The sequence below is a fragment of the Solanum stenotomum genome, chromosome 2, assembly GCF_019186545.1.
Source record: "Solanum stenotomum isolate F172 chromosome 2, ASM1918654v1, whole genome shotgun sequence".
NCBI classification, from domain to species: domain Eukaryota; kingdom Viridiplantae; phylum Streptophyta; class Magnoliopsida; order Solanales; family Solanaceae; genus Solanum; species Solanum stenotomum.
This window is the reverse complement of record NC_064283.1, coordinates 19,446,979-19,470,109: the sequence shown is the minus strand read 5'-3', so window position 1 is coordinate 19,470,109 and position 23,131 is coordinate 19,446,979. Positions and strand designations below refer to the sequence as shown.

General features: G+C 33.3%; 2 protein-coding genes and 1 non-coding gene across 3 annotated transcripts; 1 reads left to right on the top strand and 2 right to left on the bottom strand.

The window, feature by feature from the left end:
• Positions 1-2,696: 2,696 nt before the first annotated feature.
• LOC125855591 (membrane-bound O-acyltransferase gup1) lies at positions 2,697-11,600 on the bottom strand. The gene is made up of 19 exons (XM_049535330.1): positions 11,363-11,600; positions 11,220-11,275; positions 10,926-11,104; positions 10,787-10,835; positions 9,221-9,321; positions 9,048-9,112; positions 7,336-7,406; positions 6,319-6,378; positions 6,106-6,219; positions 5,569-5,693; positions 5,429-5,480; positions 4,858-4,920; positions 4,621-4,730; positions 4,449-4,541; positions 4,278-4,359; positions 4,077-4,154; positions 3,408-3,483; positions 3,284-3,333; positions 2,697-3,149 (listed from the first exon to the last, which is right to left on the bottom strand). The coding sequence occupies exons 1-19, from the start codon at positions 11,451-11,453 to the stop codon at positions 3,099-3,101; spliced, it is 1,566 nt and encodes a 521-aa protein (XP_049391287.1). The 5' UTR covers positions 11,454-11,600; the 3' UTR covers positions 2,697-3,098.
• Positions 11,601-12,989: 1,389 nt separating this feature from the next.
• LOC125855546 (uncharacterized) lies at positions 12,990-17,666 on the bottom strand. The gene is made up of 8 exons (XM_049535276.1): positions 17,317-17,666; positions 16,201-16,730; positions 16,015-16,087; positions 14,913-14,993; positions 14,763-14,826; positions 14,127-14,214; positions 13,569-13,653; positions 12,990-13,350 (listed from the first exon to the last, which is right to left on the bottom strand). Exons 1-8 carry the CDS (start codon positions 17,506-17,508, stop codon positions 13,267-13,269), a joined length of 1,197 nt encoding a protein of 398 aa, XP_049391233.1. The 5' UTR covers positions 17,509-17,666; the 3' UTR covers positions 12,990-13,266.
• A 110-nt stretch (positions 17,667-17,776) lies between these two features.
• Positions 17,777-17,849, top strand: TRNAR-ACG (transfer RNA arginine (anticodon ACG)). The gene has a single exon. It is a non-coding gene; the product is annotated as a tRNA-Arg (tRNA).
• The last annotated feature ends 5,282 nt before the right edge of the window (positions 17,850-23,131 follow it).

Genomic DNA, 23,131 nt, shown 5'->3' with positions numbered 1-23,131 from the left:
GAGAAAATCATCAAACTTACACTTCTTCTGAAATGTGGATTTTTGTGTGACTGAACTGTTATTTTATGTATCTGATATAGTTTCTTCTATGTATCTAATATATACTTAATGATCAAATGCATCTGATTTGTTCATTCCATGTATTTGAACCGTTCTTCTATGCATTGTAACTGATGTAGTTTCTTCTATATGTATCTGTTGTATACTTAAGTAATGATTAATTAGGTATATTTGTGTGTCTGAACAATTCTTTTATGAATCTGATTTAGTTTCTTATATGTATCTGATATGTACTTAATGATTAGATGTCTATGATATGTTCATTATATATAATTGAACTTTTTTTTTATGTATATGATATATTTTGTTTTACATATATATTTGATAAAATTCACCTCAAAATTGACGAACATAAAGAAGAAACAGTGCTTGAAGAAGAACACGAAGTCGAACTCTAATTGAAATTAAACTCATCTTGTAGAGTCCCATAAAGTTTTGATGTCTACAAAATAATACTCCCTCCGTCCACTTTTAATTGTCATGTTGCACTTTTCTAAAGTTAATTTGACTAATTTTCAAAGTTAAATTAGATTACATTAATTTGATATTTTAAACAAAAAAATTATATATTCAAAAACTATACGAAAAGTACTATAAATTGCAATTTTTTGCATATCAATATGATGAAAAAAATATATAGTAAAATGTTAGTCAAAGTTCTTATCGTTTGACTCTAAAAAGGAAAACCATGACAGTAAAAAATAGACAGAGGGAGTATATTTTGTATATGTGGAATCTAACTTGTTCATCTGAAACCAGTGGATGATTAAGCGAGAAAAAATGGGAAAGGAGTTATATGCCACTATTTGTGCCATTATATGGTTAATTATCATAATTTTCTCATACACAATGTAAGTTTTCATATGCCATTATATATTTTGTGCACATACTAGTCAACTTTGATCAAAATCTAAATGTTGAGCATGTTTCATTTTATTTGTTCACTGAACTTGACCGCGCTTCACACAATCATATTAAAGATATTAGTGAATCTATCAAATAACTATCTTATAAATTAAATACAACTCACTCGAGAAGTTACATAAATTCGTTTACAACTACACTAAGTTTATATGAGAAAGGTACGTTTTTCTTGTTTATAAAGGTGACCTTGAAATATAACATTGGACTGATGAACCAGACCAGTCAAAACGATAGAGAGTAGGATCACGCATTCCAGCCTAATCTACTCTACAGAGTACAAGAGATGAAAGAAGTTAGCTTTGTCGTATCTTATTGTAAATTTCTAATACTAGGAAGTTGCACTTTGTATATATAGTTGGTAAGGGCCTTTTGCATCTTTGGGAAGCTCTTGAAATGTAGACACACATTGTGTGAAGAGGCATACTTAGCTAGGGTATCTGCAACTTGGTTAGCTTCTCTAAAGCAATGTCTAGCAGTACTGTTTCTGTCATGTTGTTACTGTACGCTGCAGTTCACAGAAACTGTGTATGCTATTATTATATCCCCTTTATAATCTCTAATGATGCCAGCTTTGCCAGATTCACTTCCATATGTGTTAAGCTTTATATCTATTAGTAGCTCGCTTTGTTTAAAAATGATGGTGTATGTTGCGTGTAGAAAAGCAGCAGGTATTATATTTTGCGTGCTTTTTAGTGTTGTTATTACTTGCTAGATCCATTTTGCTTACCAAAGTCGTGAGAGTGTCAATTTTTTTGTTGCACCACGAACAGCTAGCGTCTACCTCTCAAGAGGTTGGTTGACAAAGCATGGAGTCATTACTCCTCTCTCTGGTCTGGTGCCCACAGATAGTCTCTATTCATTCGTTGTGTAGTCTAGACCTGGAAACCTCCTTCCAGGTACACAGGTTGTGTCTATTTATAAATAATATGTCTGCTCCCTATTTAAGAATTCTCTTGCTGTGATCGTTTTTCTTTTTGCTAATTGAAAGTTTGAATTTGGAGTTGTTGTTTCCTCGTATTTACTGGTGAGCGTTTGCTAAAATTCAGGAAAAATTCTTTCAAGTTGTTGCATAATATATGGACGCAGGACAATGCTTAAAAGATTGCTGAATGTGAAGGAAGGTTAACTATATATGCTGACCATCCTAGTACATATTTTCATTATTCTCAAGATTTTATCCTTTGACATTCTATATATGTTGGTTTTACGCACTGTCCAAGGATCTATATTGACTTCTCTAACAGGGTCACGCTAGTTTTACAGGCCAAGGATCTGTATTGACTTCTCTATTGAGACTTGTTGCAGTAGGAGAGACTAGAGGTGAATCTGAGATGGATGTACTTTGGATTGAAGATGTTAATGACTTATATATAGACGACCTAGACAATGCACGATAATTGGGCTCAAGATAGCTAGCAAGAATATCAGAGATCACAAATATCATGGTAAATTTGTGCTATCACTCGAACCTTGCTTCAGCTCATCATCTTCATCTTGTGCAGGGAAAACAGGCATGTTTTCTTTCAGCTCCTTTCTCCAATGATCATCTTGTGCAGGAAAAACAGGCATGTTTTCTTTCAATATGGGGAGAGGATATTCACGAAACCACTCATGGTTCAATGCAGTTATTCTCTTGTCTGGATCATAAGTTAGAACAAACCAACCCAGCCTTGTTAGTTTCTATATTTGACAACTACTACTTTATACCAACTTAAAAGCGGTTATACACATTAGGTGAACATGTCATGTTTAGCCTTCACAAGGCCACACTTTCAGATGCGAATGTTTGAAGTTATCAAGCTTCATATGCTTGATTCTGACCTTTTGCCCAAAGAAAGTATACTTCTATTATTATACCAAATCCAACTACAAAGTAACCTTCCAAATGGGCCCATAGTCAACTGCAACTAGTATGGGATAAAAAAAAAATAGAAATAAAAAACTCTTAACTAGTTTGGGATAGAGGTGTAGTTGGTTGAGGGATTAATTCAAGGTGAAAACGAATTCCTCAAAAATGACAGAGTACTATCTACTGATGGGGTCCTCTCATGAGATGCTAATGGATTTTGTATCATGTTGTTTCTGTTCTGTTTGCCCAGGAATGAACCTGTGTGTCATCTGCTGTGGATGTGTTTTTTCTTGGCATCAGAGATATGAAACATGAGCTGCATTATCAGATTCAGATCATGATTAATATGCACCGAGGATTCAAAATTACACTGCACTCTCAAATTCAAATCATAATCAACATGCATTGAGAAATTCAAAAGTAAATCATTGGATATATCTGGAGAGTCACCTTAGTTCCAACGTAAAACGTAATAAACATGCCACCAAGAGTAGGTAGTCCTGAAAAAAAGGAAAATTTCATCATTCTAGTGGTAATGTGAATGTCCAGGAAAAAATTATAAACCATACAGTACCTTCTTTCTGGAGAAATTTAGAGAGCAACCAATTGATCCCCGATGATCCAATGACAAAACCAACAAGATTGGCAACCTTATACAAGAAAAAGAAAGTGTTATTAAGAATTGAATCTAGCATCTTCAGCCTCAAGTGTTCCTAATTGTATTCAGTAACACGTAGTCCAATGGAATTGCAAAAACAGGTGTCATGTTCAACTGCTTCATTCTCCCACGATGGAATGGTCAATCTGAAGTTTGAATTATCTCATCCCACTTTCCAGAAGGTAACATGCATCTTTGTTGCTAGGCATTCCATACTAGAACAGCATGCACTTTATGCACAATAATCTTGTCATCATATGTGGGCACAAGACAAAAAATGACGTAACAACATCTTCAGCTATTCAATTGATTATACGCAGCAAAATCCAAAAAGTTTATCTGTCCTGTTTCTTTTATTTAGTCTATTTTGAATTATCCATTGAAAAACTTGATCATTCTGAAGCAGTAGTGTTTCTTTTGTTTTTTTCTTTCTGTCATACATAAAGTTGACCTTCTTTTAGTACTTTAGAAACCTTAACTTACTATTAACTTGGTTAAATACATAATACATAATACAACGATAGGATAACTTTAGTATGATAAATGCATAAAGACAAGCAATCCATCATTTTCTTAGCAGCATACCATGAGACAAGTGATGGTGACAGCCCCGGCAACAGCACTAAGTTCACGATACAGAAACTTCCCAACAGAACTTTCCACCTAGTCAGTACAATTAGATCAGTAACATGACACAACAACAAAAGATAATTTACTTGTTGGGAAAAACTATTCAGTTAACTGTATAAAAGGAAAGGAGTTGAATTAACACTCAAATGGAAGTACCTTCAAAGTATTTGTTGTTGACTTCACAATCATTTCTGGTATAAAGAATATGCAGGTCAACCACGCCCAAGAAAGAAGTTTCCTGAAGCCAAATGACCAACAAGTACCCAAATAAAGACAGAGTTTGATACTGTAGCACAAGTGGAGGTTGATGAAATTCAGGAGCAGTACCACTCTAGATCATGCCATACAGCAACAAATGTGAAGATAACCCACACATTTAACAGCTTCGTCTGAGTACCCCCAAGAGGAATATACATATATCTAAATGTAGAGACATCAAATAAAAATTTTGGGTCAGTGCAGGATCACACAGATAAAGCTAGATGAGTTGAGAAAGCACCTAACAAGCCATTTGTTAAACGAGGCATGCCAGTTTCTCCAAAAACTTTCCAAGTTGTAGCAATTATTTATACATCTAGGCATATTCTCAGGAGCCTCAATACCATTGATCTACAAACAAATACATATTAACAAGCTAAGAAACCCAAACAAATAAAGTATCATCCTCCAAAATAAAGAGAAGCAAAAGGAGTATAAGCTACAGAAAGTAATAAAAGCACAATTTCAACAAAATTACCAGTGACCAGAAGCGAAAGTAGCGCCAAAGCAGAAAAAACTTGAGCCACATGAAGTTCAATACCTGCTTTGTCATGAAGTCATTACATGAATCGTACATCCTATTTTCTGGAAACCAGCGATCCAAAGGATCATCTTATATCAATGAGATGCAATAAATGGCAAAGAGTGGCATGCCTTGGCACTTTAATGGCATAACATAAAAGTTGTGTGAGATGGATGTTGTCTGAATTACAGAGACTCATTGAGCGAATAACACTTATTCAAACAAACATTGGCAAAGCATTTGAACATACTGGATCTGAACTGTAAAAATCAATGAAGCAACACATCACAAATTGAAGTTCTACGTATCATGAGTGAGAGTAAGTCTATTCTTTCAGAGTATTACCACTCAATAGAGACTTTTTTCCTCACTTCAAGAGGGAACTGTCACTAACTTCTCCATATGTACGAGAAATAGTTTGAAGTGTTTTCATTTACGTTTTTCTCTATGAATATAAACAGAATAAGCACTTACTAAGGCAGTCGAAGACTTAAGTAGCTCAAAAATTCTAAATACAAACACTTACTCCATACCCGATGATGAAGATGTCCAAAGGAGATAAATATTTCCATGTGCCACTGCAAATTTACAGATAAATCAGTCACCCAGAATAACATCATAGCTTAGTTTAAAGCAATCAGAGTGATCTGAATTACATAACCTCACCTAATGGCAAATGCATTGTAGTAAAAGAAATGTGTCATTGATTCCATAAGCATCAGGCTAAAAACCCAACGAAGTCCATACCACACCACTTTTTTCAATGAGTGCGTCTTCTGGGGAGTATCAAGCTGCAATGACAAGACATCAAGTAACAATGACATTTGTGGACAGTTGTGCTCTTTATAAAAGAAGGTTATAGTGCTGGAACAAAACAAGTGGCTGATTCAAAATTTTACTCAGCATTGCACTGAGGCAAGCAGGTATTGGACAAATATCACAGACAATAAGAAGTAAGAACAGATTCAAGATTTAGCAGAAAAGACCATGACTGTAATCACAATATGTCAATAGTTCTTATCAGTCCCGCCTTCTGCTATATCTCACTGATGAGAACTACCAATGACCCTTAATATAGAGGAGAATGAAGACGATGCAGTCGACAGCATTTTTGCACGTATTGTTAACACCGTAGAAGAGTATCTTCAGCACAAGTATAAAGATATAAACAAGGAAAAAATATAACTACAGAATCATGATTACCTGTGAAGCAAATGCGTTGAAGCTAACAATTGGTCCAGCAATATATAGAGGTGCATAAATCAGATAACACAAGTATATAGTGAAGGAGAATTTGCCATTCTCAAGACTTCTCTCCTGCCAAAGGAGGAGGAGGAATGTAAGAAGATGGCTCCATCAGAAGTTTGTAGAGATGTGACCAAATATTTGAATCCAGAATTTGAATCACTAACTAACCTGCAATAGCTGGTAGCATGTTCTACCAGAAGAACAATTACTGCAGCGTTGGATGTGCTTCTGCAATTACCACAAGTACTAAATATCACAAGAGATGAACAAGATCTTTTTTGTTTGGCGATCACTTGCATGAAGTGGTAATCTTGCTATAGAACAATTAAGAGAATGAACTAAACACCGAGAATCAATTGCCAGATTTCACTACTTCACTTGACATGAGTATTTATGAAGAGGTGCTTTCGGAATAAAGATTCTTCAATAAATAATGTCCAAGGATGCTACTAAAGGAAAACATGATTCTTTAGCAACAAGGACATAAAGAAGTTATAGCATTTTCAGTAGATACCTTAGCATCTTTGTATTGTCAAGTGATATCTGAATTAAAGTTTCTCAGATCAGCAATTGCTAGTATTACTTGCCATAAGTTAGCACATATGAGTTCTTTTAAGAATGCATGTCAAGCATACAGTAAGCTTGTGGTGTCTTTATTACTTATCAGAGTGTAAAGTACAGCTGGAGAAGGATTCATATGATGGTTCTGTAAAGTACATTCGACCAAAGAAAATGACTTCCTTTCCTGTATCACATTATATATAGAGTGTCCAAGCAAAGTACCAAAAAGAAATCTTGATTCCCAAAGGCATCTAGAATGATCAGCTGAAAGATGTTCCGAGAACAAAATGCAACCAGCTAAACTGACAAGGTACTATCCTACATTTTTGTACATATGAATTAGCCAGAGATTGACTCCAATCTAAATGATTAATGAGATCTAGCTATACCATTTCAAGGTAGAAAGGTATTGTCAATGGTCTAAATCTTGCAACCTGATGGTAAGAACAGCTTTTCATTTATGAGAATCAACAGATGTTGGCCCATGAAAGAATGCCTTTGATAGGAGAAAAGTCTCAGAATTAAAAAAAGGTTGGTTTCAAGCACAAGTGAGTTTAGCCAAAGTGGAGGAGATCTATAAGGTTGTTATCAAAAAGATTAAAATAGTTCAGGTAGCAAACTAACCTCTTTGTCAAACCGATTCGAGTAATTTGCCCAATGGTAGTCATATCCAAAGCTAATCATTCGCAGGATAACTGAAAAAGATAGATTTTGGTTAAAGAGCATAGGACATTCACTTGCTTTGTTCTCATGGTTGCAGTTGTAAGCAACAGGTAAAAAGTTCTAGTGTTTAGTAGAAGAAAACAAACTTAAACTTATTTCCGCCAAAAAAAATCAGATTTCAGTATGGACGTATGATCAACATCAACTTTGTCTTCAGAAGAGTGAGCATTCAAAGCACCTTGGTTTCTAAAGTAAAGCATATATGAGGTCCATCCTTTGGTAATTAACAAGGCAAAATCTTAAAATTTTGTCGAAGTAACAAAAAATTCCACTTTGGCAGGCAATGAGATGTTGAGCCACTAGCTCCGATGTGGGTAGGGGGCTGGGGGCCCTGTGGAAGGAGAAGAATAGGCGAGGTTTATGATGGTGTAGATATTGATTTGCTCATATGAGGTATAGTTTCTAATTTCATTTTAGCGCCATCCGCAAGGTCCCACTTTATAATGAAGATTGGGTGTACTTTGTAAAGATTAAAGAATCATATTTTACTGTAGGTTCTCTATCTTTTGGTACATAACTTGTATGTGAGGATTCCTATTATTATTAAAAACTTTATCATTATATTTCAGTGACATAAAGTTGCAACCAAGAGAACTGTGTAGCACAGATACTTCTAAAATGTTGTTTATTCATGTAAAAGATGATGATGATTGATAATGTGTTCAACAAACCATAACTAAGTTGTACTTTTCTCATTATTTTACTGTCATATTTGTCTCTTATCATGATATGCATTAGTGACCTAGTATTTCCTTTTTGGGCTCTAGTTAGTGACCAAAATTGATCAAGATCTGACTTTTTGGCTATGTTGCTCAGACTCTCCGAAAATGCAACCAGACCCGTGTTGGATTCTCAAAATATCACTACATTTGGAGAATCCAACACGCAGCCGTTGACATTTTTGGAAAGTCGGAGCAACATAGCTTTTTGGTGTACCCATGAGGTTCTTATGTGTATAGATGATTGCGTTTATTTTTGGGGAGAACCATAATTTGGTATCGGTTACTCTACTTTTTTGGTATACCACTTGTATATGGGGTTTTCCCCATCATTAATTTCTCTTTACTCCATCAAAAAAATTAAGAAGGTCTTGACTCTTTATAATGTTTAAACACAAGTGGGCCCAAATATTGATATGAAGTAACCTTTTTAATGAATTTGTACTTCCAACTTTTTTTCCAATAACCAAGAGATCCCCAAGGTCCTGTGGAGCATGGTTTGGGCTTACCCCTCTACTCTTCTCCACTTAAATACCAAGTTTTGTTTCATGCAAGGTTCGAACCCATGATGTATGTGCCCATGTATCACACTTCACAGGCTGCGCTCTTACAACTAGATCAATGCCCTGGGGAGAATGAATTTTTACTTCTACTAAAACAAGATAGGATTCATTCATAAAAGCTTCTCCTTCCCTAGTACATTTCTTAGTGAATACCATACCAACACATAGATTCCCAAAATTCCACAAAAAATTATCTCTTTTATAAAAATGGGCAATTTTTTAGTCAACCCATTGATAGTTTATACTGAAAAAAGGAATGAAACTAATAAGATTGGAATAAGACTCAAGGATTCAGCCAAGTTGAATCCCCATTAAAAGACAGATTCTTTACCAAAATTGAAGCAGATGTGCCACCTAAAAGTGCCACGGTAATTGTCCAAATATGCCCAATTTTGCCTACAACACAGACATAGAATCATGAAAACATTTGCTTGAATAACGAATAAGAAATAGAAAATTTTGTCACAATAGAATGCAACCTACAATTGAGGAAATACAACTTACCCAAAAAGAGAAAATGGATACCCTTCATAAACACGGTTACATATGAGGAATGTAAGATTAAAGATCCAAAGCAGAAAAACAAATTTTGTTCTCCCGCATATCTGCAGATACAGAATCATGTAAAAAGACCAGAATCACAAAATTCTTTGGTTATGGAGGACTATTTAGACGGAATGTGAACAATGTTGGCATACACAATACAGAAAATACATCTGTAAGAATGACATTTTACCCATTAAAGTGGGAAAGAGACAGGAGCACAGAATAAACCTCTGCATACAGCACTCCAAATAACATAAACATCTTCTTCATTATGAAAGCCTAAATTTAGCTTTATATATTCAATATAAAAGTAGTGGCATAACCATCTTACATTTTCCGTATCAAGATAAGATATGATAGTCAACTACCTCTCGTGAAAAGCTAAACCCAATCCAACCAAACAAAGTTAACCAGATTCCTGATTTTAGAGAAGTTCCCATAATTCTATCTCCCCCTACTAAAATGAGAATTCACCTTCCTGACAATGTTAAGTTTACCTGAAACCGAAGTTAGATAATCTATTGCATGTTCTGAAGTCACATAAGGCCCACTTGATAAGCTTATGAGCACTAAGGTTTCCCCAAATTATTTTACAACAGCAAATGCAATTCACATTTTCTTTCATTAACCATTTAAATATTCATCTCAATAATTGGCCAACACCAATGCATATTCGTGGCTGGAGCAAGTAATGGTTTTACAAATTTATAGAGTGTAGCTGCAATGCCACATTCTATACATCATTCAATATCAACATTTGACTTGACCTCCTTTGTACGTACATAAAATTATACCCTCCCTACAAATATCTCCATCAAATTAATCCGTATATTGTTAAGCTGATCCACTAAAGAGATATCAGCTAACCTTGACACAGTGAAGCTCTCAAGAAAAAATACTAGCACGGCATAACATTCCAGATCATTGAATGCAACAGAACTCCAATGATCACTTCAATAATTAAATCAAGCGACTGGAGCAGTTAACAACAAGAGCACGGACACCCGGAGAGTAGGAAAATACATAGAACTTTATTACCCCTTAACCGCCTGATTAGTACTCTTGTTGTGTCAATTGTCTGAACTAAGAAATTGACCAAACAAGATTTCCTCTAGCACAGCCTAGTCCTCTTATTTCCTTACCTTCTCTCCAGTTTTTTATTTTTTATCCCTTTAATTCATGAGGTGGCAAAGTAGTTGGAGGAATTGGGTTTCGGAGAAACTATTCAGCATATATACATATTTCTAGCAACAAATGAAAACATCAGCAGTTAAATTCCAAATATCTTAGAGCAACTGTGTTTGAAACCAAACATGTCATTAATGATCCATTCATTCTACAAGTATTAGATACAATAAAACATGCCACTTGTAATGCTGTGACCATGCCGACAATTAGAATAGAAAAGGTAAGATTGCACACAAGCTACTGCATGATGTTCGAAATTTCATGGCATATTCTTACAAAAGGACTGCAAAAGTAAACAAAAATAAGAAAACAACTAAAAAGTTCTATCATACCAACCTTTACTAGGAGAAAATTAGCTGAAGCTATAGACAAGATGTATAAGACGCTGCAGCCAAAACAAAGAGTTACTAACGACCAGATCTCCATAATTGAAAAACAAAATACTTTCAACTTCTAAAATAACGAAAGAGCATACCAAGCTCCATGGAGATATGTCAAATAAACCAAAGAAACCATCAGCCAAACAACCGACATTCCCTTTGCTTTTAGACCATATTTTCTACATGAGGTAGCTACTAGAGTGAAGATACCAAACACTAACGTAAGAATCATCAAATTTCCCCGAAAATTTCTCCACTGAGCATCAGATACATCCTAATAACAACCAAATGTTGCAGATTAACAGAGACAGATGCAAATATAATGGTATTGAACCAAAAAAAAAGAAAAGGGCTTCATATAAATTGGGTATTGAACAATTTAAGTATACATTGAATCGATGAAAGATCCAACCAGATCGAAGTCCATAAAGTTTGGCGTAATGATCTGCAAATATGTTACAAGTTAACAAACAACCCTTAAATTAGAAAGCATAAACACATATAGACATGGGTATAGAGAGAAGAAGAATACCGCGGGCAATTTGAAGAGATCGATGAATAATGAAAAGGTAAAATGAAAGGGCATAGACAATGAGAAGAGTAAGCTCCACCGAGCTTGTCATGGCGACTTCACACACTCAACAATGGCGATGAACTTGTTTGTTGTTGAAGTGGAAAACTCATTCACACATTTTGACAAACAGTTAACTGCCTACAAAATTCATATCAAATGACCAAATGGAGTTGAAAGTAGGAACAATGCGGTGTTCAGATGAGTATTTGGCTCCAGTTAAACTGATATTGACCAAAAAAAAAAAACATTTCTTTTCAGAAATCAAAATAAAAAGAAATTCGATTAACTTGTTACATTTAAATTTAAACTTGATATAAAGCACTAAAAAAATAATGATTGACAAGACTATTTACTATACTATTTTTATTAATTGATGTTTAATATTAAATTTTAAAAAATAAGTAATTAATATTAAAATAAATAAAATTATTTTTTCGTAAAAAATAAAAATATAGATAGATAAAAATGAACATAAATATTATTCCTAGTAGTAATTATTTTCTTGAAAATATATTGAATAACAACTGATTGGTTTACTTCATTCTTCCAAGGTTGTCTTATTTTGATTGATGTAGTCAGGATTTTGTATACTCCCTCCGTCCCTTTTTAGTTGTCCACTTTAGAAATGGCACACAGATTAAGGCAACAATGATTAGCACAGTGAAGTTACAATTTTACCCTTATGACAACTTTTCACTTCAAAATTACAACCACTTATTTGAATTAAAGTTAAATAAATTGGAGGGAAACAACATACACTTTTACAATTTTCAAGAAGTGTAAATAAGGGTATAATAGGAAAAAATTTGTTGTCCTTTCTTGATTTGTCAAAATGGACAACTAAATAGGGACAACCAAAAAAGGAAATATGGACAAGTAAATAGGGACGGAGGGAGTATGTTTTAATGTTGAGGCGTGTAGACGTATTTGTAAGTCAAGTGACATTGTTATTGGTTGTCGTCGACCTTATGTTTGTAAAAAATATATTTTGTTATTTTTTATGGCCAGTTTGTGTATGACAGCCAAATAATTTGTGGTTTCGAGTCTTGAAATTGTGTGATTTCACTCGGTCAAGTAAGACAACCCAATGCCCCGAATATGAGACATGACACCTAGTAGACGAGTGACCTAACTGAATATGACATAAATCAAACATAAGGCAAGGTGCTAATCTGCTGTTGAGGAATTTGGATAGAATTTAACACGAAAAATTACTTACACTAATAGGTCTAAGCTTCACACAATGTAAAATAATCCCAACCAAAATGGCTTTACCAAATTTCCTCCTATTGAATTGATTTCTGCATAGTTGCAATGACCATATGTGTTATACATTTTACTCATCCATTCACACAGTTTAGCGCTAAATACCAAATTGGATTAGTCACGACGACATTTGAACCAACACCACGAGGTGGTTTTGTCTCTACCAAAAATACGACTGTCGAAAAGAGGAAATCAAGGCATGAAACGGAAAGGTCTTTGGTTCTTCGCAATGTAAATACACAACACCAAACACCTGCTCAACAAGTCTACTGAAATCTTAATTTCACCACCAATGGAGAAAAAAAAATCATTAGCAGCATCACAGCATGTTAAGCCTCAGTTTCTGGAGAACAGTTTAATGAATATTTTCAGTTAGCTCTCACATTCATTCTCATTTGCCGAAGCAAAGAGAATTTTATCAAAGTGGTTCACTGTACATGTTAAGAAACACACCTATACAAGTGTAGCATTGTTGCTGAACATGTGAAAAGATATGTACAAAACCTATCCTGCATTCCGTGTGGTGCTGTGCGCAACCATGGGCACCAAACAGAAACAATCATTTAGACGGGAAGGCAAGCAGCTGAACGCTGTGTTTACCAGCGGCAAATTCCAGGTGTCTCTGTTCGCAAAATCGAAACCATCTCTTCGTACTTGGAAGCATATACAAATCCCCATAACTGCATGGCACATGATAAATTTGCATATCACATTCAAAGTTAATTTCTCATGTTAAATGCATATTGCACTCTTAAAGGTAAATTCTCATAGAGCTAAGTGCAAACAAACTGCCCTGACAGATACACACATGTACATATAACATATAGAGACACAGACAAGGCAGAACTCAAAACCCGCATGCGTGCAAACACATACAGAGATACAGTTGCGAGACTACCTCAACTTCCTTAACTTCAAAGTCTTCAGTATGTGCCAAACAAGAATTACCATAAGTTTCTGATGTTGCACTTGAACCTGTTAGCCTGGAAAAGTCAACTACAATTAGTCCTTTCATCCTGTACTCTGTAAACTGAACAGGATATAGGTAGAAGTTTGTTGAGCTACTATATCCGAGTCAAAGATATCTTTAACATACTCAATAGAATTTGCTTTCCCCTTGTTTTTTAAACAATGGGCAATAGAGGGAATAAGTTGGAATCATAAGATCTGATTCTACAGTAAATATATTAAGACAAAAAGGTGATATTCATGATGATGATGATGATAGTTGTGAACTTGAGTTCATTAAGAAGGAAAAAATTTAAAATCTTGTCATGGCAACCAAAAATGGGACAGAGGAAAAAGGTAACTCTCCCAAGGGGCTGTATGGCATTTGATTTTCCTCTTTTTCTCCCTTTGTTGGAGGACATTATGATACTAAGTAGGAAGTAGTCAAAAAGCATACATAGATAAATCAATGAAATAAGGATCAAAAGGAAGGCCAAAGAAATCTTACAGATCCCCATCTAAGTAGAGAGCAAAATGGCCACCGCCTCCCAAAGCTAAATACTCCATGGAACAGACAGTAAAATAGCGATTGACACCTACTTAGGCGACAATGTCAATGTCATGTCATAAGTAATTGATTTGAATTCCAAACAGCTTATGGAAAAACATTATCATAAAAAGTAAAAGGAACTGAATAATCACAGTCAGAAGCAGAAACAGTTCCAATCATGCCAGGATTGGGATAATAGTGATTTCAGAGAGAATAAATGATTAGTTTCTGGAAAATACAAAAATTCTTGATCATTACATCTTTAGTATCCACTAAGAAATCTCTATTTCATAGCTTGTATAGTTATACTACTATCACCAGCTAAAATTTTCAGTATCTTGAGATGACAGTAAATCAGGTAAACAATGGATTAAAAATGTTTCAAACCCAAGATTTCCCATAAGAGGACCACTATTTCAAATCTCCTTTTGATCATCAATACCACAAAAAGAAAAAGGATAAGGACATGCTGGACCAGCCCACTCCCGTCCCGATGCATTAAATAAATTTGCTATCAACAAACAAAAACAAAGAATGGGAATTTGTTTTCCAAACTTTAAACGTCTGGTAGAAGTACAAGGGAAAAAGAGATACCTGTGGGACGAAATATGACAGGTTGGCCAGATACATTTGAGAAAACAAATGAATTATTTGTACCCTGTCAAATACCAAAATCAAATCAAGATGGCAAATGGAAACTCAAAGGCAAAGGTGACATGTTTTAAGTATTCTGCTCAGAATTACCTGATATTTTCTCTTCGTTGTTGGCTTTAAAGGTGCATCAACTAGCCCACCAAACACAGCACCATTATGGTCCCCCACAACCTATAAGATTTGGACAACATGAGAGAAACACAACTAGAGTCTTGTGCCAGATTTAACAATTTGCAAGTCTCAAGTCTTAATGACTATGTCCACCATTCACAATGATGGAAAAGCAAAGACACCGACAAGAATGCTTTTAACTCCAATAATGCAGAGAGATAGAGCACTCAGAGTCTCAGACTCATACCAAAAGAGCAACCAGCAAGAAATCAAAATCAAAAGTGACAAATATACTGCCCTTTGACTTCAACAACGGCACACATCGAACTTCAGAGACATTCCCATTCCAAGATCTATCATTTTTACTTTTTCAAACCATGACGCCTAACCCAGAAATCTTACAACAACATACCCAATGTAATTCCACGAGTGGAGTTTGGGGAGGGTGGTGTGTACACAGCCTTACCCTTACCCTGTGAAGGTAGAGAAGTTGCTTCCAATACACCCTCGGCTCAAGTAAGGACTAACGCATACGGAAAAGAAATATCTAACCCTGAAAACTTGAGTTCCAGAAATATCAGAAGGAATAAATTACCATATTATGAGTTTATCAGCACAGAGAAGCATTGCTTAGATCTTGTTATGAAACAACGCCTTGTCTTTTTAGTGAGAGATATATAATCTAACTGACCTACACTTGGTTTCTGAAAATATGATTTGGACTGCAACAGCAGCACTAATAAGTTAGGGCATAAAAAGATAGCAAGACTCTGGAATATTTGAACATTTATTAATGAAACAGCTGGGTTCTATTCCACATACAAGAAAGCACGGGGATTCTACTCCTTTTTAAGTTCGATACTGATAAAAGGAAAGGAGATTATCTGGTGGTTTCTTCAAGAAGTGAAATACACACACATATCGACAACAAAATATTAATTCTAGTTCATCTAGATTCTAGACCATAAGCAATTAAACAATTGTTCAAAATGTAAATCAAAACTACTCTTTGATGTGTAACTCCTGCAACATAATTCTTAATGAGCAATACATATCTCTTTACAAGTCACCAGTTAATTACCAGTAGACTGATGCCAGGCCAGAGTAGGCTTCTCCTATATAAAGTTGAGAGTGATATTCCATTCCTCCATGTACTGGCAAAATAGAAATTAGAAGTTAAAATCTACTACAAATTGGAAATAGGAGAGGAAATAAGCGTAAAGCTGCTCAAAGAGCATTCAAATTTAATACAACTCAGGATCCCAACCTGTATAACAAGACCCACTTCCTGTCCTGCACAAGCACAGGCAGTGCAGCATAAAGATAAATCCGTGCCTTCTCAGTGAGGAGAACTGAAGGCTCAGAAGTTTCCGGAAGATTGTTCAGAAGAGGTTTCTTATTCATATCTTCCAAAGGTATCTGATTATCTCCGGAAACTTTAGAATTACTTCCATCATCAAACACCATCTCAGAGCTGCCCTTTGCCGAACCCTGATTTCTAAAGCCGCCTAGTCTAGCAACTTGGTGAAGAGCTCTGCCGAGGGAATGTTTACCCCTGGAAAGTATACCTTTTCTTCTGCTAGGTTCCCTCATTGTAAGTTCAGGTATTGACTCATCACGATCATCTTGCTTATCATATTTTCCACTAGTGTTAGGCTTACTCTCAGATCCTGTGGTCGACAACAGTGAATATAGGAACGCCGAGAAAGAAGATGTATCAGGACCATCAACTAAATCCTTGGCATCACCCTCTGCATTTGACTCATGCTTACTTCCATCAGAATCAGATCCATCTTCCTAAACAAATATAAGAAAAACTATTAACATACAATCTGTAGGGAATATCACAAAACCTCTCTGCTGCTTTGCCCTCAGAGTATAATGTATTTCAAATGCCCCAATATTAATGATGTTATCTACACTGCATCTTCAGTAAAAAGGGCAGTGAATACTAAGAAGTGCTTATGATGTTGTAATCCTATTCATATCTTGTTCTTCCTCCAAGACTAGACAACCCAACAATTACCTTATTGTGAAAAAATCAAAGGGAGACAAACAAAATAGGATTTGACCTGAATTGAATCCCTCTAAAATCAACAAAAACATACAAAGTTGGGGGGCCTAGCTAGAAAAGAAACTAGGTTAGACAAAAATTGACAACTTACCAAGATCAGCTAAAGGTCACAGATTATATGCTCCTAGGCAATACACTATAATAGTCAACCTAAACCGTTATTTCTGATCAATTCCAAATTGGGGTATTCAAGAGCTGAAATTATCATCAGAAAATCATACTATAAACCCCCAACAAGATCAAATTTTGATTTAGAATAACAAAACAGATACAAATATCATTCCAATTTTCAAGAACCCCCAAACTTACAGGCAAAGGTGGTGGCCTGGGCTTTAGGGGTTTATCAGAAATTGGGTTAAGAATAACAGTAGCAACATCAGATACAAAGTGCGCAGCTTTACTCCTTAAAGAACGGTTCTTCCTCTGCTGCTGCTGCTGCTCCTGCTCCTGATGATTATGAAGAAGATTCTCTTGAAATTGTTGTTGGTTTTCACTACCCATTGCTTCTTAAAGCTTTTAGTAGTATTCTCCTTTAAGAATACAACAAATTCCACTAACTTTTTTTGGGTTTGTGATGCTCTAATATGCCATTAATGGTGAAAAAGAGTTGAGAATATACCCATAGAAAAGGAAAGTGGGTGGAATATTAGGAGAAAGTAGAAAAGGAGTGTGTTGGAAGGGACAGTAGTTAGACATGGATAATCATCAAATTCTGCAAAATGCAAAATTGATGTTATATTAATAAATTATTAACAGATTCAAACATAGAGACTTCATGGCCCAATGGATAAGGCGCTGGTCTACGAAACCAGAGATTCTGGGTTCGATCCCCAGTGAAGTCGATGTTTTTTATTTTACTTTTGTGTCTCCAAATTGCACTTCATTTTAAGTTTTTCTTTTTCATTTCTCATCCCGTGTTTGGTGCCCACATTAGAGCTTTAACTAAATTTGAATAGTTCATTTTATGTTTTTCTTTTTGATTTCTCATCTGGTACCGCATTAGAGCTTTAACTAAATTCGAATCGCACATTGTAGGACCCATTTGAAGTGACGTTTCTAATAGAATTTTCTTCATATCTAAGACTAGGGGTGTCAAATGGGCGGGTTAGGTTGAAATTGGAGATATTAAAATGGATTGATACAGAAATTGGGTTCTTGACCCACCCAAGTTTACTTTGGGCTCAAATGGGCTAAATATCGGGTTGGATCATGACCCATCCAATTTTACCTCTCAATAATTTTTAACATATTGTTATTTAACTTTTATAACCACAATTTGAATTTCAACTCAAGGAGTTTAAAAATAAAGTTACAAATGGATATATAAATCCTAAAAAATACAAAATATATAGTAATTTATAGGAACATACATCACATTGATGCAAATAAAGAGTATTGAAATTGGAGATTATATTGGGCTCAATTAGTGGTGGTAAATGGCTGAATTGGGTAAAATTTGGGTGGGTTGAAAATGGGTCAACATAAAATGAGTAATAATTCAACTCGTCCATATTTCATATGGGTAAAAATGGGTTGGGTAGAATACAAGTTTACCCATATTTATCTATATTTTCATGAGTAAATAGTACTTTACTTTAGAATTAACATGGATAAAATATTTTAGTCTTTTTTAGATGAAAAATATTTAAAATACTCTATTTATTTTTATTGTATCATCATAGTCAAAAAAAAAAAATCTATAACTTTTCAGTATAAAATAAATTTATGTAATAACAAGGAAAAAAAAAATTAATTTCAAAGTAAATGAATATTTGCACTTTAGGAGTAAAATGTGCTTAAGGAACTTTACGCAATATCAAAACTAATACATAATTTGCTTACTTTACACTATTATTTGTTATTCAATATAAAATTAATCAAATAAAAAAATATAATTATAATAACAAAATAAATGCACATGTAATATAGTATATATTTTTTTGGAGGGTCAAAGACTTTATCTTTTCAATCATAGGGAAGAATAATTAGAACAAAAAAAAGAAGAGAAGTTACAACACTTTTGGTGATATCAGGAATTTTGAGTGAATAAAAGTTGAAAGCTTAACTCATTTGCCTAACCCATATTTTACCCATGAATACCCATATTTCTATGGGTTAAATATGGGTATAAACCCATAATTTATCCATCTAAAAAGTCACTCACCTAACCCATTAAATATGGGCGGATTGGAGGGGTTACCAAAATATGGGCTCATTTTGGCGGCACTAGTCTCAATTGAGGATTCTCTTAAAATGAATTAAGAGTTTGTTGTGACATTACTGTTGGGAGGCCAGAAGCATTTATTTTGAGAAAAAAAAAACACTTTTGTTGACAAATTAGGTGTTTGGCAAATCAGTAAAAGTGTTTTTTAAATAGAAGCAAAAGCAATTTTTCTGTTGTTGGGAAGAAGTTAAAAAATTTTGCTTTTTTAAAAAAAGCAGAAGCAGAAACAAAAAAATATTTTTCGCAAGACTAAAATATCTCTTTCATATATACATATTTATCAATATATCTCTTATTGATTAATAGCATATCTCATAAGTTTTGTTAAATTTCATTTAAGAATTTTATTTTTTAATTTTATATAATAAATTTAATATTTTATTTTACGTTTATATATTATTATTTTATACTTTTCTAAAAAGTCATTTTAAAAAAATGCTTCTAAAAATAAATTATTTTTAGTAGCAATATTGTCAAATAGACACTAAGACTTAAATGAATTGAGATTGTCTTGAGCTGTACCCTTAAAATTCTAGATAAATTAAACGTTTGCCTCATTTTTTACACCCCTGCCTGCCCGAGTCTTGTTTGACAAAATAGACAAATTTGTATTGTAAACTAATTAGAGGTCTATGAAAGTAGATTTACATTGGCGCGCGTATGATTTTTCCATTGTAGTTATTTCATAAATTGCATTGAAAATATGGGTGCATCTTAATTTTTAATATAGACATGGTTTAGAATTTTTGAGTTCTAACCAAGTCAGCCACCTGCACATGACTCGGGAGTATGCCTTTTTCAGTCATTGTTATGCCTCAGTTGGTAGGTCTATCATAACTCATAGGTTTAGGTACATGGATATATCCTCCACAGTTTAAAGATGGATAATTGGAGAAGAGATTTTGTTGAAAGTATCACTTATGAAGGGTGTTATGAGGTTTGGGAAGAAGGGAAAGTCCTAAATTCATTGTTCCGTTTGAGGTACTTCGACATATTGAGAAAGTGACTTATGAGCTAGTTATGTCACCACACTTATCATGTGTTCATTCGGTATTTCATGTTTCGATGTTAAAGAAATATTGTAGCGATGATTCTTATGTGATTAAATATTGAGACTCTGTGCAGTTGAACCAAAATTTGACATTTGAATAAAAGCTATGGATATTCCGGATAGACAAGTTAAGAGGTTGAGATTCAGGGTTATCACATCCATGAAGGTGCAATGGAAATATTGTCCATCAGAAAAAGCCGCTTGGGAGGTTGAGTCTGACATGCGGAGCAAATATCCTTGATTTTTCGACAATTAAGGTACTTTCTTTCTCATTAAGTTTAAGGATAAAACATGTATTTAGTAATGATAGATGTAACGACCCTCCAAAACGTTTTATGATTTTATCATTTTTTCCATTTAAATTTCTCTCATATATGAGAATGAGTGACACTATTCTTGAATTAAAATAAGAGTTATTTAATCTTTAACACAAAGAAAAGGAATTGAAGAAATGGGTAAATCCCAAAGAGGATAAAAAAAAAAAAAAGGAGCAAACAAATTTGCTTTTGAAAAAAAATAGAAGCACGACGTAGCAAAATGAAAAAGTTATGCAGATAATGAAAAAAAGTGGGGAAAGAAAAAGGAAAAAAAGGAGAGGAGAAAAAATTGAATTTTCATCCCAAAACATTAAGGTAAATATCTTTGTCTTTTCTCATGAGATTTTTATATATTTTTAAACAAATTTTTAGGATAGAAATATGTAGAAATTATGCTGAATTAAGAAAATATAGTCTTAAAATTTGTAGAATAAAATCTTGATTTGGGATCGAATAAAAATTCATTGTTTAAAATTTGATATGCAAGTTTATTTTATTATCAGCTTTCTACCCAAGTCAAAAATAAATATAACAAATTTTGTGTTATTGAATTCATATTTTTATGAGAATTATGTATTTGAACGGTTTTTGACCATTTGAAAACATTACAGAAGAGATTTTCATAAATTTACGCTAAGAGCTTCAATTTAAGGTAAGTAGAAATTTCTTATTTTGTGAAGTGCTAATTAGGCGATACAGGTTCAGATAAAGAATTTTAATTTTTGTAAAAAAGATGTTTAAAAACATCGAAAATTAAAAGATCATAATTGAAAAGGCTAAAAGACCAAATACTATTGAAAGTGAAACAATTTTTTGGAAAAACTGTACAAATGCGCAATTTTTATTGGCTTGTTTGGTCAATATATACCAAAAAAAACTGAAGCATTTATATTCCAAATAAATACCGCATTTAATATACATTAATTTTATTTTTTTTAAATGAGGTAGGGAGAGAGAGTGCAAGAGTAATAAAGGGTTAAAAAAAACTATTGGAATGAATATTAGAGCGTGTTTAACATTATCGCTAAAAATTATTTATTTTTAAAAATATTTTTTAAAAATAACTTTTCAGAAAAGTGTTTTGAAATAAACCAATATGTATTGGGCTAATTCATTTGAAAAGTGTTTTAAATAAACAAATTGTGTTTGACTAATCTTTTTTTTTTAAAATGCTTTTGAGAATCAAATTATTAATGTACTTTTATATTAAGATTATTTTATAGAGAGTAACTAATTCAAACATCTATTACAAAAAAATAAATTAAATTTTTATTTTTATTAAATTAATATGTTTATATTCAATTTTTCAATCAATATTATACATTTTTTTTAAGGAATGAAATCTTTAACTGTTATTTTTTCCTTAATCTTACAAAAATATTATTGTTACATTTCTTTTTCTAATTCTGCAAAATAATAAATAAAATAATAATACAAAAACGTAAAATAAAATATAAAATTTAGTATATATATAAATAAAAAATAAAATTATTAAATGGGACTTTACTAAGCATATAAGCTATGTTAATTAATATATATATCATTACCTTATTTATGTTTTTGGAAGAAAGATTAGGAAAATATTATTTACTCCCTTTATCCATCAATAGTTATCATTTATTGACGTGACACAAACACAATAAGAAATAGTAAATACAGAAAACCTCACTAAATTAATATTCGATAAATTAATAATCTCTCTAAAATAATATTTTTCTCCGGTCCCGATTTGGGCTAATGAAAAAAATACTCATTTCGATAAGATAATATATTTTCAGAAGATCCCTATATAAATATATGATCCATTAATATTATAAATTAATAATTCTTTAAAATTACAAAATATATTTATGATAATTTAGTGAAATATGATTCTATTGTTTTTGTTTTTTTTCTTAAAATGTAAATCTAATTGAAGCTCATCTCTAACTTTTCTTATTGTATCCTAATATTTCGGTGTTGTCTTTTTGAATTGCACCATAAAATTGCAAAGAGTTCAAAATGTGATAAGTGTTACCTTACGTGTCACTGGTTTCAAAAATATTGTATCATCTTCAACTTTATCACCAACATTTTTTTTTCAAATCAAATGATATCTACAATTTCCTCCAAACTCGGGACCTCTGAACATTATCTCAAAACATTCTTTTAATTATTAAATATTAATTTATCGATTCAATATACCTCTATAAAATATAATATTTCATGTTCCCAACTATATTAATTTAGTGAGGTTTTACTGTAATCGACTCTTTGAATACGTTAAATTTAATGTTTTGAAAATTGTATTGGATATTGAATAGTATATAATAGTAAAGATAAAATAAACACAAAATGATAATTTATCTTTTAATTTTTTAAACTTAACAAATATTACTGGATAATTAGTTTTAGTATAATAGACAAGTGAAGATAGACGGAGGAAGGGAGTAATAATTTACATAGTTGGTGAGGTTACATGTTACCTAATCCTCCAAAGTCCTAATACTCTCCGCCATTACAAGCCAAAATTTGGGTACGTGGCAGGCAGTG

What these genes read in the sequence shown, in the direction of transcription:
- LOC125855591 (XM_049535330.1), bottom strand. Translation starts at nt 11,453, where the DNA reads ATGACAAGCTCGGTGGAGCTTACTCTTCTCATTGTCTATGCCCTTTCA. An exon ending in ATCTCTTCAAATTGCCCGCG is followed by an intron (nt 11,276 to 11,362) that starts GTATTCTTCTTC and finishes ACATATTTGCAG; the next exon opens with ATCATTACGCCAAACTTTAT. An exon ending in TACAATGCATTTGCCATTAG is followed by an intron (nt 5,481 to 5,568) that starts GTGAGGTTATGT and finishes GTAAATTTGCAG; the next exon opens with TGGCACATGGAAATATTTAT.
- LOC125855546 (XM_049535276.1), bottom strand. Translation starts at nt 17,508, where the DNA reads ATGGGTAGTGAAAACCAACAACAATTTCAAGAGAATCTTCTTCATAAT. An exon ending in CCAGGCCACCACCTTTGCCT is followed by an intron (nt 16,731 to 17,316) that starts GTAAGTTTGGGG and finishes ATATTTGTTTAG; the next exon opens with GAAGATGGATCTGATTCTGA. An exon ending in CTCTACTTAGATGGGGATCT is followed by an intron (nt 13,654 to 14,126) that starts GTAAGATTTCTT and finishes TGACTTTTCCAG; the next exon opens with GCTAACAGGTTCAAGTGCAA.